At 36.8% G+C, this 17,481-nt stretch overlaps 1 protein-coding gene across 3 annotated transcripts in view; it reads right to left on the reverse strand.

Moving 5' to 3' along the window:
* Mdfic (MyoD family inhibitor domain containing) overlaps positions 1-17,481 on the reverse strand; it is an 88,544-nt gene that overhangs the window by 18,412 nt on the left and 52,651 nt on the right. For all 3 annotated transcript variants that reach the window (XM_040291583.2, XM_013361522.4, XM_005332288.4), the window contains exon 4: positions 13,503-13,781. In XM_040291583.2, the coding sequence (XP_040147517.1) occupies positions 13,503-13,781 (279 nt within the window). The remainder of the gene's footprint in view (positions 1-13,502; positions 13,782-17,481) is intronic.

Genomic DNA, 17,481 nt, shown 5'->3' on the forward strand with positions numbered 1-17,481 from the left:
TTCCCTTCGGTCAAGTTTACAAGAAGAAGGGAAGCCAGTACAAATTACCAGAGCCCTGTAGTTGGAAGGGAGCCCCAGGCCACACTATGTTGCATATCAATTCAAATCCCATCAGAAGATCTGCCCAAGAGCCCTGGGAAAAAAAATGTATCAGCAGGTTGTTGATTTGAAGAGTTTGCTCTGTTTTCTTGCGCTTATTTATGGAGAGTTATATAAAGATAACCCAAATTGTGTCATACAAAACCCACCAAGTCATTTTTTTTCCATTCTTCTGTATATCCTAGCATTGCTAACTATACATTGGTAAAAGTACTGCATTAAAATGTAAATATAAAATTGAAAATTACTTAAGAATCTTCTATTTAGTAGATTTTTAAAAAGTGCAAATTCAGATATTCCCTTTATTATCCTTTCAATTTAGAGTGAACAAAAAAGGGCTATCCAACAAATAATCTGTGTTCTCTACATTGTTAAAACTACACAGAAATGTAAATTTTTCAACTAAGTATGTTATAAAAGGAATTATTTTCACTATAAAGGATGCAAAGGGACAAGAGCAGGTACTTTTGGACTTTTTGGTGTGCTGTTGACACAAATGTTTTTAAATATGTAAAATAAAATACACAGGACACTTAAGGTAACCAATTATATCAAAAATAGTTTTAAGAGTTCAGATTCAGGGCTGAGGTTGTGGCTCAGTGGCTGAGTGCTTGCCTTGCATGTATGAGGCACTGGGTTTGATCCTCAGCACCACATAAAAAAATAAAATAAAACAAAGATATTGTGTCCATCTACAACTAAAATAAAATATTAAAAAAAGCGTTCAGATTCAATAAATACATGATTCTTTTAAAATACTCTAATAGCAAGAGCTAATAGTAATCTGATAACTAATACAAATTTAATGATTAACACAAACAATATTTCATGTTTTCTATAACTGTAATATGATATGAAAATATTAGAGACAAAGTCACAGGTACTACTAATGTTACAATGGTTTACTCCATGCAGGTATAATAGATGGAAGTACTAAATTTCATTTAAGGTTTAATTTTTGGTGAAATTAAGTAGGTTCCCCCCCTGACACACACCCATAGACGTCTACTACCACCACCACCACCCTTGAGCTAGAAGGTCATAGTGAACCTTTCAAATCGCTTCCTACCATGCTTGACTTAAATCTTATATATAGAATACAAACACACACACACACACACACACACACACACACACACACGTCAATTCACCTTGCTACTGTGAGTTCCCCTTTATCCTATTTCACACTGTACCAGTTGAGGATTATATAGCTTAATTATAAGAGGTTCTCGAAACTATAATGGTTTAACATTATAAGTATTTTAAAAAGTGAAAACATTTAAAAGAGAGCCTTGTATTTCTAGTATTTCAAGATTTCTGTTACTTCGATTAGTTTTGGGAGTCAGGTAGGATCATTTGGGAATGTAATTAAAAAAAAAAACTAGAAAAAGCTAAGTAACCATGTATTTTTGAAAGGAAAGAAATCAATTCAAAAGGCCTAAGAATCTAATTCAATAGAGAAAAAAAATTATTGTTGAAAAGCCTTGAATCTTAGATAGAGATTTTGAGAACTATTCTTTCAGGCTTCGTACCCATACTCAGAAATATACAAGCTAAGAATGAAACTATCTGAAACAAGTATTCGCACATTATAATGGAAAATGTCATGAATCAATGCCTTTTGGATTCTTACAAATTGTAATAAATAACTAAATAAAATCTTGAAAAAATTCAGTTGAAACAGGTAAAGAGAAAGAGGAGAGCAAAAGTAAGAAAAAGAAAACAAAAAGAAAGGAAGGTGAGATGACGAAGAGAAGTGGGTAAATACAGACAGAGATACAGAAGGTACATTCTGGACTAACAACCCAAACTGTGGCATGGCAGACCAGGCCTCTATAGATAGATGCTCCTCTTACCATAAACCAAAACATTCTGCACACAATGACATGTTTACTTCTCTTCCTTCAAAATCATCTTTTTAAAAAATTCCATGTTCAAACTTAATTATTGCCCAATATTAAATTCTCAATTTTTTAACATTTTATTGTCTATTTAGCCAAGAAAGTACCAGGTCTTTTATATATATAGAGAGAGGTATGGGGGGGAGGGGATGCACAGAAAAAAGGAATTTAAAGAATGTACTATTAAAACTCTGATGGGAAAAATAGGAAACTTATGAAGATGCAAAAGACAATAATAATTTTAAAATATAGAATATAATAAATATAATATCATAAAGAGAATTTTCAGTTTAAAAAAAGGAACATGAAGAAGTTCACAAGTTACAATCTTTTTTTTTTCCTATAGAGTACCAATAGGCACACCACATGGCCTTCAGACATGAATGAAGATATGAGTTACACATCAGTCTATTTCTTTACTTCAACAGATGATTTAAATATGCTTAACCCTTCTACCCTCAAAAATGCAACTCGTTTTTAAAAGGTAAAATGCATCAGCTATAGTGACAAAATTTTAGCTAAAAAAAAAAAAATACAAAATCGTTTTGATCCTGAGCATTTGAGAGAGTTTTAATATGGATGGTTACCTCAAACAAGTGAAGGCAAAATTTGTATTCAATGAGCAATACGCTGACACTGTTTTTCTCTAGGTATATTCTTTATAAGCTATAAGACACTCAGCCAGTTTTTGTTGGAAAATTCTAAACGTCCTACACATCTGTATCCTTTCCTTTGAATTGTGTCTAGTGCCATTGTTGTAACTAAGAAATACCTTTCTGAAATACTTCTACAACGAATGGAAACTTTTAGCATGTTCAACATCATTCCAAATGGTATAATATTTGCTTGGGGAGAGGGTCTCTAAAATTTAAATCTACTATGCCAAAGCCTGCCAGTCATTTGAAAGATTTTCTTTTCAATTAAATAAATAGGAAGCGCCTCATCTGTGCTGAACTAAAGTAGGAGATAATGTTCTCAAAATATGACCCTTTTCTTGTAGTAACATAAACTGAGAGGGATAACGCCCCCACTGCTTTCTCTCTCTCTCACACACAGGCACAGACACACAGAGGCACACGCACAGTGCTTTGTAACAAACACCCTCCCCTCTTACCTACTCAATGTCATCATTCTGCATCCTCAACATCTCCCCTTTACTAGTTCATTACCAACAACACTCAATCAGTAAATCCAATTTCTAAATTTAAATCCCATTCCTCTTTACTTCCTAGCCCCTCTATTATTCCCCTTCAAAAACACATTGAATGGAGTAACCTAGACTTACCATCTTCAATTGAATCAGATTCTGTCACCATCATAGAGCAAAAATATGAAAGTCACCAGTGACCTCCACATGTTGACTTCAGTAACCACTTCTCGTTCATCTCCTGGAACTTCTCACTTGTACTTGACCCATGATCTCTCTCTCCACTTTAAAACTTTCTTTGTTTGGTTTCCAAGCTGCCACTTTCTACTCCTTTTTGATCACTACCTATTTTCATGACTCCTCTCCTTTTGCTGACTTCCACATAATTAAGTGTCACAAGGCTCAGTTCTTGGAATCCTTCTATATTTTATTGAGTTCCTTGGCAATAGTTCTTAACTGTGTACTCACGTTAGAATTTTACGGAGAATTGTCTAAAGGTGTGATTCCTTGGAGAGTCTCCATTCCAAGACAATCAAAATCATAATCTCTGAAGACCAAGACCACAATTTTACTTTACTCTCTACTCCCTTTTCCCTACAACAATTATCCCCAGCACCCAGAAGCCAGGGTTGAAAACCCTAGCCCCAAGTGATCCCAGCCCCTATACATTCTGTACCTTGATGATTCACAAGACAGGTCAGACTGCAGACCTCTCCTGTGAACTCCAGCCTCCCTAGCCACCTATCCCACATCACCACCTGTATAGATAAAGGCAGCTCAAATCCAACCTGTTCAAAACCAAACCTGATCTTCCCCCTAGAACCAAAACCTGTTTTACCCATAGTCTAACATCTTAGTTAATGGCAACTCAATTCTTTCTCAGGCAAAAATAAATAAATAAATAAATAATGAGAATCATTCTTTATTCCTCTGTTTCTCTTAGAATAAAATCCACTTCTTTAGCAAATCCTGTTCCACCTTCAATAACTGAGGCAGCATCTCCTCACCTTCACCGCTGCCACCCTGACCCAGTCCTGTCACCTCCCTCCTGATTTATTACTTTACTCGTAGAGTAGGTTGCCCTTCCTTGGTCTTCTCTCTGGACAAATGACAAGAGGATGTTTAAAACTGGTGAGCCAGAGCATGCCAGCCATCTACTCAAAACCTGCACTAGCCTTCTTATCTCAAAATCAAAAACCTTGTAGAGGTTCATTAGGCACCATGTTAACTGATCACTTCTTTAAACATTTGATTCCTTGGATCTGAAAGCACCCAATCTTTTTAGTTACTTCTAAAAATAAAACAGGTGCTAACAACATTTTCTTTCCTTTCTTAAAAACTTGGGAAACTGTGTAATCCCCAGTGCAACCAGGCTCAGAGATGAAGCTTTTAGGTAATGATTGGGGCTCTGACCTTATCAATGCATTAATTCATTTATAGGATTAATACAATGATAGCTGAATGAATAGCTGAGTGGGTGATAACTGTAGGTAAATGGGACATGGCTTGAGGAAATAGGGGTATGCCCTTGGGGACTACATCTCGTTTCTGGCTTCTTGCACACTATCCCTCTCTCTTCTTCCTGCCCATCACAGTTCTCGCGTCAGCCATGCCCTTCCATGAAGTTCTCCCTCACCTCAGGCCCAGGGAACAAAGTTGGTCAATCGGACTGAGACCTCTGAAATTGTGAGCCAAAATAAATCTTTCTTCCTCTGAGTTGCTCTTATCATACATTTTGATCACAGCAAGAAAAAGCTGGCTAAAATAGGTTCCTTACTCACTGTTTTTATACTTTCATAATCCTATGTGTTTACCTATTAATGTTCTATTTCTGATACTACATTATGTACAAAAGCTCTGAGTGAATTCAACTGAGGACTTTATGAATGTAAAAAGTATAAGAAGCTATCAACCTCTATTGATTTGTGGTCCAAAACACAAAACTCAGAAATGAGGAACTTGAGAATCATAAGGCCCTGTCAATGCCTTCCATTCAAAGGTAATTAATGCTCCTGGAATGAGGTGGGAGTAGGGACTTGAGAGCAGCTCTTTAATCCCCAAAGGTTACATTTCCTCATACCAAGTCATTCCATAGAAATTACTCAGAAGTCTTCTAAGATTAATCAACCATAACAATCCATACAGAGCAGAGCAGAGCCACTGAGGTCAACAACTCAGCAAATGCTTCTCTCGTGGCTTAGCTCTGCACATTCACCATAGTTCAGTGTACAGAACTTGAGGTCTAAACTCTAAAGGACCTGTAAACTGGTTTGCCAAAAAGGTCTCATTATTTCTCTCAACCTTTTTCTCTCTCCTGGATCTTTTCCATCCAAATGTAAACAAGCTCAAATCTTTCCCATCTTGAAACAAAATAGTATAAACAAACAACAAGAACAACAGCAATGTTTAAAAAAAAAATCAACCTAACACAAGCTCCCTCACTTCTTCCCTCGTATTTGGCATTTCTTGAAGTGTTGTCATCAACATGTTTCCTGACATTCAATAACCCACGTCATTCTGGCTTCTCCAAGAAAATGGTTCTTAATAAGTACACTAACTGATGGCCATGATGTTAAATACAACAGAATTATTTCAGAGCTAATCTTACTGAACCTGTCAACAATATCTTGTGCACTTTAGCACTGTCCCCTTCCTTTCCTTAAAACCTTTTTCCCAAGCCTCCCTGACACTATGCTCAGGTTTGCTTCTCTTTTTACCTTTCTTACTGTTTCCTCTCAGCCAAATAATCTTCCTCCTCTCTTTGCACCCTGACCTCTTCCCAAGGCTACCCTGTCGGTGTGGTCTTACTTAGATTTACTTTCTATCTGACCTCACCTCCTGAGAAAAGCCTGAACTTTATATGGGATTGCCTTCCAAGCCTGCATGTGGGGCCCATTCTCCTATCCCACCAAACTGGCTGCCCTCCAGTGACCCCTGAGTCACTCAGATCTCAACCACTTGACCTTTTCTCTTAAATATCTTCTTGAGAAATCTTAAGATGTATCATTTAAAATACTTCCTCTTTGAGAACAAATATCAATAAGTATGCTTGGTTCTGAAACTTCTCCCAAGATCTAACAGTATATTTCCAAATGTATTTTGGAGCACTCTTCTTAGACTGCGTTAATCATTTCAAATTGAATGATTCTAAAGCAACTCATGATCAGCTACCAATTTCCTTCAGCTGTTCCTCCTGATTTCTTAATTTCCAGTCACTTTCCCACCTAATTTAACTGGAATATTAATGACAGTCTTACTCAATATGCATATCTGACTGCTCTTCCAGTTTTGTCTAGAATTCATGCTGGGTCAGACCCCCTCATTCAATTTTCAATTTTCAGGTCCACTACTGCCAGTAGGTAGCAACACTTTGGGGACTGAAAGTCAACTTGCTGCTGTACCTACATAGGGCTGTTTGATTAAAAAAAAAAAAAAAAGCTACAGTTTCCATCACCACTGCATTAAAAAATAGGGTCACAGATTTACTCAATACTTTCCATTTAGCTTATTAAAACGGTCTCTTCACTGAAGCACCCCACACCCTAAAGCTTCCTGGCCAATCTATCTGTATCGCCATTGTTTAATTTCCTCCCCACCCATCCCGTGAGTGAATGTTAATTCAAACCGTTAGAGCAAGTGTATGACAGCTTGCCTAAAAAACCAAAAATCAAAAGTGCAGCAGGTGGAGTTCATACACAGCTGAACATTCCATCTCTTAAGATGGTCTGCAAAGCCCTTGGCTGTTATAAGAAAAGACCTCTGAGAGTTGAGGCATACTTTGAGTATCTTTATGTTTCAACATTAAATTATATACATTTCAGAATCTTGTCAATCTTTTCTTTGCTCTTCATCAAATGGATGAGTATGAAAGTCCAAATTACATCATTAAACTATTTTCCTAAACACTAAAGGAAGTGTATTTAAATGTTTACTTTCGGCTCTATAGAAACACTTGCGATTTGTAAATACTCCTGATAATTGCTTTAATTTTTTAGGAAAGCTGATTAAATATTTCAAGCAAACAAAAAGCGAAGACTTACATGTGCAGAATGATTTATACTTTGACATTGTCTACTTTGCTTATGTGTACTTCTATACACACACACACACACACAAACTTGTTGAATTTTGCCATTCCATCTAGTATGTTGGCTGAACAGTGAAATTTGTTAAAATCTTATTTTCCACAGGACTGGCAAATATTGCATTGGAAAGTATAATTCTCAGCCTTTCTCCCACACCATTATTCTCATGGAATGGAAGACACCGTGCCTGAGAAAACAGAACAGAACAAAACAAAATATCATCCAGACAAATGAACTATTTGGAGGAATGCATTGATATATCTTGCCAAAGTCACTGAAAATTTGCTTCTGAAAGCCCTGATGATAATACTCTGATCATATCATGGAGTCCTACTCTACTTCCACTAAAATACTAGTATTTCTGCAATCATACGCAAAACTGAGGCTTCTTTTTTTTTTTTAATGGGGCAAAAAATGAATATAAGATTCTGCTGAAACTAAGGACCACTCAATTTTATACCTTTCTAACTTTGTTTCCCCTGGTTTTATGACTCAAGAATGTGTAGTTGTCTGAATAAAAAGAATAAAGAGATAACCTGACTGGTGAATGACAGTGTCTACAGAATCATGGCTGCTGCACCCCTCCTACTGGCCCTACCTCTGGTTCACTGTGGAAAACTGCCTGAACGCAAGGAGACATGCCCTGAGAGGGGAGGAGGAGGGGCCTAAATAGGAGATGAAATTGAAGAAAGGTCATAGAGGTGAAAAACTAAGAACAGTGTAGAGAAAAGTCAGCAGAAAGAGCCAGTAGAACAAGGACTGGGCTTCAGTCCACCCATAGGTCCATATGCCTCCAGAAGAGCTTGATAGCTCTCCAAGTTCAGCAAGTCTAAATCCAAGTCCTCATTTTACTTATGGTAACAGTTTGTTACTAAAGTATAAGAAGACTGTCAAGGCCATCAAAGTGCAGGTGTTAATAAACCACAGTTTTTGCTACAAGGAAGAAGGCACCTGGGGTTCTATATAACTGCCATTGTTCTATATGGAATTGCTCTATTATAACTAGAATTGTTATTCTAGTTATTCTATATAACTGGAATTGTTCTATTATGAAGAGAAAAAGACAACATAATTTCTCAAACCAGTGTGTGAGGATATAAAATGATGTCCTTCAGAGAAATTGTGCAGGCCTTGGCTGTGGCTTCAAAACAACAGGGCTTCCCTGACTGCTTATGGACTGACCTTCCTTTCCAAGTCTCATCTCTCCTAATTCAATTTCTCAGCAATAGCAAACTATTTTAATGGTTTTCCAAAACAAAACATTAATTCTTCAAGCTCTTTTACCCTTGAACACTTCTCTCTGCCCTCCACTCCCTATCATAAGCCCTCCTTATTTTACTGGTCCCCATCTGGGCACTGCCTTTTCCAGGAAGCTCACAATTCTGACCCCTCTCTGCTTCTTAATAATGATGATCATAACAGCAGCCAAGACTTCATGAATACTTCAGCTGGGTGAGCATGTGTTCCAAGCACTGCACAGCCTCCATACAAGTCTTCTTCATAACAACACTATGAGGGAGGTAGGGAAGATATTCCCATGTTACAGTTAAGACACTGAGGCACAGAGAGTTGAATTAAGTAGCCTTCCAGGGACACATCACTGGTCTGTAAAGTCAATATGTGAATCTAAGCAGATTGGTTCTAGAGTCTGTGTTTTAGGGACTAGACCACAGCCTCTATATGACTAAAAATGAGATGACCCCAATCACTGCTACATATAGGGAGCGCTTCACTGTCCAGTTCAGAATTTATGGTCAGCAATATATTAAAATTGGATACATATTTATCTTTAAATACTAAATCTAGACTTCCAAGTGTGGAGAATAAACTATCAGGGATTCCTGAAAAGTACAAAATCTCTTTGAAAAATATTTTTGTTGAAAGCTAATTTTTACAAAACTATATAGCTGTAAATGGCACGCCTAAAACATATTAGGATTTACCATTTCTATGATAAGAAAAATGTCTTAGAGTCTAATGAAAACCCTTGGCAATTTGAATATTATATGATACTAAATTATACTATAATTATTTCAAAGGTCAAGAATCTTACACATTTAGTCTTAAAACTCTCCACCTGGGTGATGCAATCAGAAAATTTAAGTATGTATGAAAATATTTAATTATACAAAACAAGTAGAAATCTACTAATTTAATAACCTTTTAGTAAAATGTGCAGTATTTTCCCACATGAGTATTTTTTTTCCTCTAGTGCAAAAAAGAAACTTTAAAAAAAAATTCAGTGAATATGAGCACATATTTCATTTTCCAGTTCTGGTTTCAAGGAAGAACAGGATAAAGTGGTTTGGAATACAGTATTATATTACTTGTTAACTCATGGGAAACTCTGTGAAGCTATTATACTTGGTGCCACTTTGAAATTAAAAAAAAAAAAAAAAACGGACTCAGAGACCAAATTCAACATTTTCAGGAATACACAGTCTAGAAAGGAAGAAAAACAATAGAGAATGCAGGTGTGAGAGTTGTTTTTCAAATATTCAGAAGAAGAGCTTCAAGAAGGCAGACACAGGGGCTGGGGATATACTTCAGTGGTAAAGTGCTTTCCTCAAATGCATAAGGCCCTGGGTTCAATCCCCAGTATCACTCACACACACAAAAAAGAAGGCAAACATATATACACAGTGGCTCCCTTCCTGGTCCACAGCTATATCACCATTAACATCTGATATGACCTTGCCAGGGCCAGTACTTTACCTTTTCTCAGACAACTTTAGTAAACCAAATATCATAATGTTTAGGAGCACGGGGTATGGAGACAGAATGTGTGCTTTTAAATCACAGTTTTACCTTGTACGAGTTGACTTCAGTGGCTTCCATGAAGCCTTCTGTGCCTCAATTTCCTCACTTATACTTTGATACTTGCATGCAGTTCACAGAATGGCAGTGCTATTGGGAGGATTAAGTGATTCCATATGATCAAGGCAGGTGGAACCATTTCTGGTACATAGGTGCCATTTTCTAACTACACAGACCAACACAGCTTCCAGAGTCTAACCAAGGGCAAGCATGTTGGCGCCCAGGCCTTAGGTAACCCACAAAGACATACTAAAATATCTCAACAGCTTACACACTCAATTATGTGGCTTGTTCAATCCTTCCCTGTATACAAACAATAGGCCCACACCCTAATAGGGCTTTCCACACTTAGTCAGGGAGGCCATTCTGTTCTTAATGAATCACTTTGAAAGAATTAAATAAGTTTATTCCATCCTCTGAACAAGAAAGATGCCCTTCAAATGGTCAATATTTTTTATATGCAACACAAAATTCATAAGTACCATGTGACCCAAAATAAAATATATTATCAAAGTGGACCTGATTGGTGGGCCACCTTTGATACATTCATAGTTAATATTATTTTGCCATTTGTTTGCTCACTTGCTTCAAAACAGCAGGAACAGATGATGAAGACTTAAAGAAAAAGTGAAACAGGAAAACACAAAACTGTGAAATGTCTAGCCATTAAATCTTCCCATTGTCATTACATTTTAAAAGGACTCAGAGACCCAATTCAACATTTTCATTTTTACTCATGCAACAAATCAAGCCTATTCACAACATCCTATTCAGACCCACAGGCCTCCTGAAGTCAGGTACCATTCCAGTTCATCAAAACTGTCTCTGTCATTGCTCCGATCTGCATTGCATGTCTTAGGTGGCTTCTCATCGAGGGACTGAATATTCTGTAGAACAAGAGACCTGTCCTGAGAGCAAAGCACTTTTGCTGTAAATATATATATATATATATATATATATATCACAAAATCCCCAAGCCGAACTTAATTTTAAAAATTATCTAATCAGGGCTGGGTATGTGGCTCACGCGGTATGCGCCGGGCACTGGGTTCAATCCTCAGCACAACATAAAAATACAATAAAGATGTTGTGTCCACCGAAAACTAAAAAATAAATATTAAAAAATTCTCTCTCTCTCTCTCTCTCGAAAAAAAATTATCTAATCAAAACCCTTTGTTTTGTAGAAAAAGCAGGCCCTGAAGAACCAAGTCCCCCCAGCTACTTAGTGATGTGTTTCCTCTTAATATGTCATCTATCAGCTCAGCGAATTATTTATTTATTTGATTACTTTGTTATTATAGCACATTGACAGAGAACAAATTTAACTTCAAAATTGAAATTCCAAAAAAATAACAAAAATTTAAATCATAACCTTAAAAATGGCAAAAATCATGAAGATATTTAACTTTGAGAAAATATGAAACAGGCCAATAGAATTTTAGTTGAGATTCAGGTAATCACAAAATAAACTTACAACTGACTAAATTCTATACCCTAACAGTAAAGACCTCGTTTGGACTTTATACAGTATATTTAGACACCTTCATTTCTTTTTTCATACTCCTTATGCCCCAACTCAATCTGGAATGTTCTTTTGTGATAAGAGCAGATCACAAAGGACTCTTCTTAACCAGATCTTTGTGGTCAGTCATAAATAAGAGTGAGGGTCAGGGAAAAGGAGAAGAGGGCAAGATGGAGGGAATGGGACAAAAGAGGGAGAGGGAGAGGAAGAGTAGAACTGTATTTTGTTTCTATAATGTTGATTTTCATCCTCCTTCATGTGTCACTTATGAAGCTTCATTCTTACATTAGAAATAAATTCAGACATGATATTAAAAGCAAGCAATAATGAAAAATTCCATAACCCATTTCAAGTTGGACTGATATGCAAATGTTATCATTCTTTAATACTAAAATAAGTAAATATCAAATGGAAAATAAGAGGCTAGGGAGGTAATAAGTAAATTCAAATGTATAAAACAAGTAGATTTCAATTGCATTCAATTATTTCACCCAATCACTGAGAAGTGAAGATCCTCTAAAGAAAATTGCATCGCCTTTCCAACTCCTCGGAGAGCCAGTTTAGTTAACAGCCTACCTATACTTCAGAGATGACCATGCGGCTTACATGTCAAACTCATTTTAAAATGTCAATCATGTCCCTTTCAATCTAATTAGTTTGGAAAGTAGTGTCACTGACCTGGAACTATGCAGACCACTTATTATCATATCATTTGATCAATCTAACACTTTGCCTCAGTTGAGTTTAAGACACCTGTAGCCAAAATGTAATATCCTTTTCTCCCACTTATTACAGGTAACTCTCAATACAATTTTCTATTTACAACTCAATTTATCTCCATGAAAAGGCATGGCCAACTTCACAGAGGAATCTCATACAATTCTCTTTATTTTGAATTTCATGACAATTAAAATAAAAAGGTATAGGGAATAAGCATGGACACACAAAAAGGTGCAATGCACATGTGCTCAGACACACACACACATATACATGTATGCCAAATATATATGACAGATTCAAGGTTTTAGATTCCCAAGAACCACTAACAGGAGAAAGGAAGAAAAGCACAGGACCATGGATAACCTGGGAGAAATTTGGTATCTTAATATGGAGAACTTTCTTTGATATGATGCAATGATCCATATAAAAAGTGTGTGCAGGTTAATCGTCTTCATATGAATTTGTTCTATAGTAAAGAAAAACTCTCTCAGGAACATAGTATTTAACATGACTTTAACTCAGCCAACGGCAGGATGAGGTAAAGCCAGAGAAGTAATAACTAGCTCTGCAGACCAACAAAAGTGTATCTACATCAGACATCAAAGAGCACAGCCCAAGTATGTAAAAGGGAGGAACTAAGGGAGGAGCACAGTGAGGTTGAATGGGGCAGGGTCAGGAGAGGGAGGAGTGTAAGCAGGGTGATAGCAGCAGGGAGACTGAAGATAGTCAGCAAGGGACATAGATCAGCTGGTCTTCTCCCTGAGAAGGGCAAGAAATTACCCAAACTTTTTCTCATTTCAGCTTTGCATATTTAAGAACCGATTTGCAAGACAAAAATACAGGCAGGTAATCTTATCTGTACAGTACAGAATAACATATTGCATCAAGAACGGAAAAAGATACTCACACACACTTATATATGCCATCAAAATGTTATATTCATATTTTTAAATGTGGCATTAAAAAAGATAGCAGTTATAGTTAAAGTATTGACTACTCGCTCTAGAAGATGATAGTCTAAAAGCAGGGTTTCAGCTTTCCATTCTTCCTTGTATCCTGTACTTTCCTTTGAAGAACTAAAGTAGCATCTTACCAAATTTGTTGTTTGAGGAATAGACAAGAATTTTCAATCATGATTGCTTGATCAAATCAGTACCAGTGAATATGATTTACATGGGGTCAAATGCAGTATGTATCTTTCTCACACTTACCTTCAGGTGAAGAACCTGTCTTTTGGGAAAAGACAGCGTTTACTTTACTCTTCTTACTGATATCATTGTTTACAGACAAGCTGGACTGAATTTTTCTATGCACTTTTTGGGAAACAGGAGCTGAGAGTTTGCGATTATCTGCAGATGCATGTTTGGCCCCATGGTGAATTCCATTTCCGTTGCTCAGACTCGTGTGGCCTCCGTTCTTCATATTGACTATTTCCTCCTCTCTAGGTTCCTGTGCTGAAGTCTGCAGCTGGGGCAAGCGTTGAGGTTGGGCTAAATTAAAACACAGGAAAAGTGTATCTATATCAGAAAAGAAATTACTATTTTACAATCACAAACATGCATGCATTCATCAAGATTTGAGGTTTTACTTATGATACTAAAACTAAAAATCAAAGAGAGAGAGGAAAAAAGGAAGGAGAAGAAAGAAAGATCAATAAAAGGAAAAGTGGGAGCCCTTTATACAAGGATATAAAAAGTCAAGCAGAAAAACCATATTGTTGTTGGTATTTCTAGAAGATATTTAAGAAGTCAGAACTATGAAAAAGTAATTCAGGATTCATTCAGCAAAAGTTGAATCTTTTCTAAATGCAGGTCCCTCTTTGGGCACTGTAGACACATTGGTATTATCCAGATACTCCTAATAATGATAAACTATTCAATTATCTTTTGAAATGAATGGAACAATGAATTCAGGCATGCAAACCTGAACAATAAAGAGAGGAATATATTCTTCATTTTTTAAATTCTAAAACCTTGAGAAGAAAATCTTTTCTATATTTATTCATTAATTTGATTTTAAAATAAACAGTTTATGAAAAGTAAGGGAAACAAGAGAAATCCTTTAAAGTGAAATAACATTGGCAGTTATAAATACTCCCATTCAGGTCAGCACCCAGCTAAGAATGCCCACTCACCCCTCCTAGGCAACAGGGCAATGAAGTCCCTACATAAGCAATCAATAAGGGGGGAAAAATAGGTTTGCATTCTGGAAAGGAAGAAACAATACTGTGGAGATGTGCACAGACTCAAATGTTCAGGAATATTCTTTAAAAGCTATAATTTCAAAAAACTTAAGAATTTAGCAAGATTTATGCAGTATGTAGGATCAACCATATAAAAATCAACAATATTTCAATACGCCAACAGTAGCCAATCAAGAAATATACAAGAAAATTTACTCTTTACCCTGGAAATAGAAAAAAGAAAAGAAAAAAAGATCCTTCCCCCAACCCTGCAAAAAAAAAAAAAAAAGTAAGCCTGTTAAATGTCTATAATTATACTAAGAAAAAGTGGGCAGAGATTTTTATGGTAAAAAAATGACAAAACATTACTGAAAAGCATAAAATAGACCCAAATAAAAGGAGTGAGTATAAGTATGTTAATTCTATTCATATGTTAATTCTTTCCAGTTTATTTAGTTAATGCAATTCCTATTAACCTTCCCAACAAGTTTGTTTATGGAAATGGAAAAGCTGATCCAAAAAATAAGGAAGAGGAATCAAGAACCACCAAGTATATTTTAAGGAAGACAAAGAGGATGGTGGAATTTAATTATTAGATATGACATCTTGGTATGAAATCATAGTGTTGCATTTGACCAGGCACAGACAGATAAACCAATGGAACAGTCAACTCCAAACATGCAGGTAGATGCACATTCATGTGCATGGTGCCTCATACACAAAAATTCCAGATACACCATTTATTGAAGATGCTATCCTTCCTCCATTGCATGCTTTTAGCCCCTTTATCAAATATAAGATAGTTGTAGTTTTGTGGATTGGTTTCTGTGTCCTCTATTCTGTACCATTGGTCCACCCGCCTGTTTTGGTGCTGGGAAAACTGGAAATCCATATGCATCAAAATGAAACTGAATCCCTTTCTCTCGCCATGCACAAAAGTTAACTCAAAATGGATCAAGGAGCTTGATATCAAATCAGAGACACGGCATCTGATAGAAGAAAAAGTTGGCTATGATCTACATAGTGTGGGGTCGGGCTCCAAATTCCTCAATAAGACACCCATAGCACAAGAGTTAATAACTAGAATCAACAAATGGGACTTACTCAAACTAGAAAGTTTTTTCTCAGCAAAAGAAACAATAAAAGAGGTAAATAGGGAGCCTACATCCTGGGAACAAATCTTTACTCCTCACACTTCAGATAGAGCCCTAATATCCAGAGTATACAAAGAATTCAAAAAATTAGACAATAAGATAACAAATAACCCAATCAACAAATGGGCCAAGGACCTGAACAGACACTTCTCAGAGGAGGACATACAATCAGTCAACAAGTACATGAAAAAATGCTCAACATCGCTAGCAGTCAAAGAAATGCAAATCAAAACCACCCTAAGATACCATCTCACTCCAGTAAGATTGGCAGCCATTATGAAGTCAAACAACAACAAGTGCTGGAGAGGATGTGGGGAAAAGGGTACACTTGTTCATTGTTGGTGGGACTGCAAATTGGTGCAGCCAATTTGGAAAGCAGTATGGAGATTTCTTGGAAAGCTGGAAATGGGACCACCATTTGACCCAGCTATTCCCCTTCTGGGTCTATTCCCTAAAGACCTAAAAAGAGCATGCTACAGGGACACTGCTACATCGATGTTCATAGCAGCACAATTCACAATAGCAAGACTGTGGAACCAACCTAGATGCCCTTCAATAGATGAATGGATAAAAAAATGTGGCATTTATACAAAATGGAGTATTACTCTGCATTAAAAAATGACAAAATTATAGAATTTGGAGGGAAATGGATGGCATTAGAGCAGATTATGCTAAGTGAAGCCAGTCAATCCCTAAAACAAAAATTCCAAATGTCTTCTTTGATATAAGGAGAGTAACTAAGAACAGAGTAGGGACGAAGAGCATGAGAAGAAGATTAACATTAAACAGGGATGAGAGGTGGGAGGGAAAGCTAGAGAGAAGGGAAATTGCATGGAAATGGAAGGAGACCCTCAGGGTTATACAAAATTACATACAAGAGGAAGTGAGGGGAAAGGGAAAAATAATACAAGGGGGAGAAATGAATTACAGTAGAGGGGGTAGAGAGAGAAGAGGAGAGGGGAGGGGAGGGGAGGGGGGATAGTAGAGGATAGGAAAGGCAGCAGAATACAACAGACACTAGCATGGCAATGTGTAAATCAATGGATGTGTAACTGATGTGATTCTGCAATCTGTATACGGGGTAAAAATGGGAGTTCATAACCCACTTGAATCAAAGTGTGAAATATGATATGTCAAGAACTATGTTATGTTTTGAACAACCAACAATAAAAAAATACTAAAATAAAAAAAAATTCCAGATACAGTAAATACTAACATATGAAAAGCAGAACATTTATAGTGACAATATCAGAGACCATTTTAATAGCATGACACTAAGAAGGACAAGTGAATTTACTTCTTTGAATAATGAATAATACAACAAATATGGTGAATATCTGTGCTACCAGCATTACTGAACACATATAGATTTTGGTAAATTCCTGTATCACATCCCATGACACCTCAGCAGCTACAGGCAGATATATGAGCTAGACTCTGCCACGCTTGCATTCAGAAAGTGACCAATGCAAGGTGTCAGCCACACGAGGGAAGTGGAGACCCTCCAGTCATTGGAGAGGCAGAGTTTTTTGGCCTTGGCAGTGGGGTGCAGGCTCTGGTGTTCACTTCCTAAGAGACGGGTACAACTGCTAGAAGAAAATGTAGGCCCAATACACCCACACGTTGGCTCAGGAAATGACTTCCTTAACAAGACTCCTAAAGTGCAAGAAGTAAAATAAAAAAATAAATAAGTGATATAGCGTTGAATTGGAAAGTTCTTCATAGCAAAGGAAACAATCAAGAGCTCTGAGGAGAGAGCCTACAGAATGAGAAAACGTCTTTGCCACCTGCTCCTCCCATAGGACGTTAACATCCAGGGTATACAAAGAACTCAAAAACCTTAACACCCCCCAA

The sequence above is a fragment of the Ictidomys tridecemlineatus genome, chromosome 2 (assembly GCF_052094955.1).
Source record: "Ictidomys tridecemlineatus isolate mIctTri1 chromosome 2, mIctTri1.hap1, whole genome shotgun sequence".
Lineage (NCBI taxonomy): Eukaryota > Metazoa > Chordata > Mammalia > Rodentia > Sciuridae > Ictidomys > Ictidomys tridecemlineatus.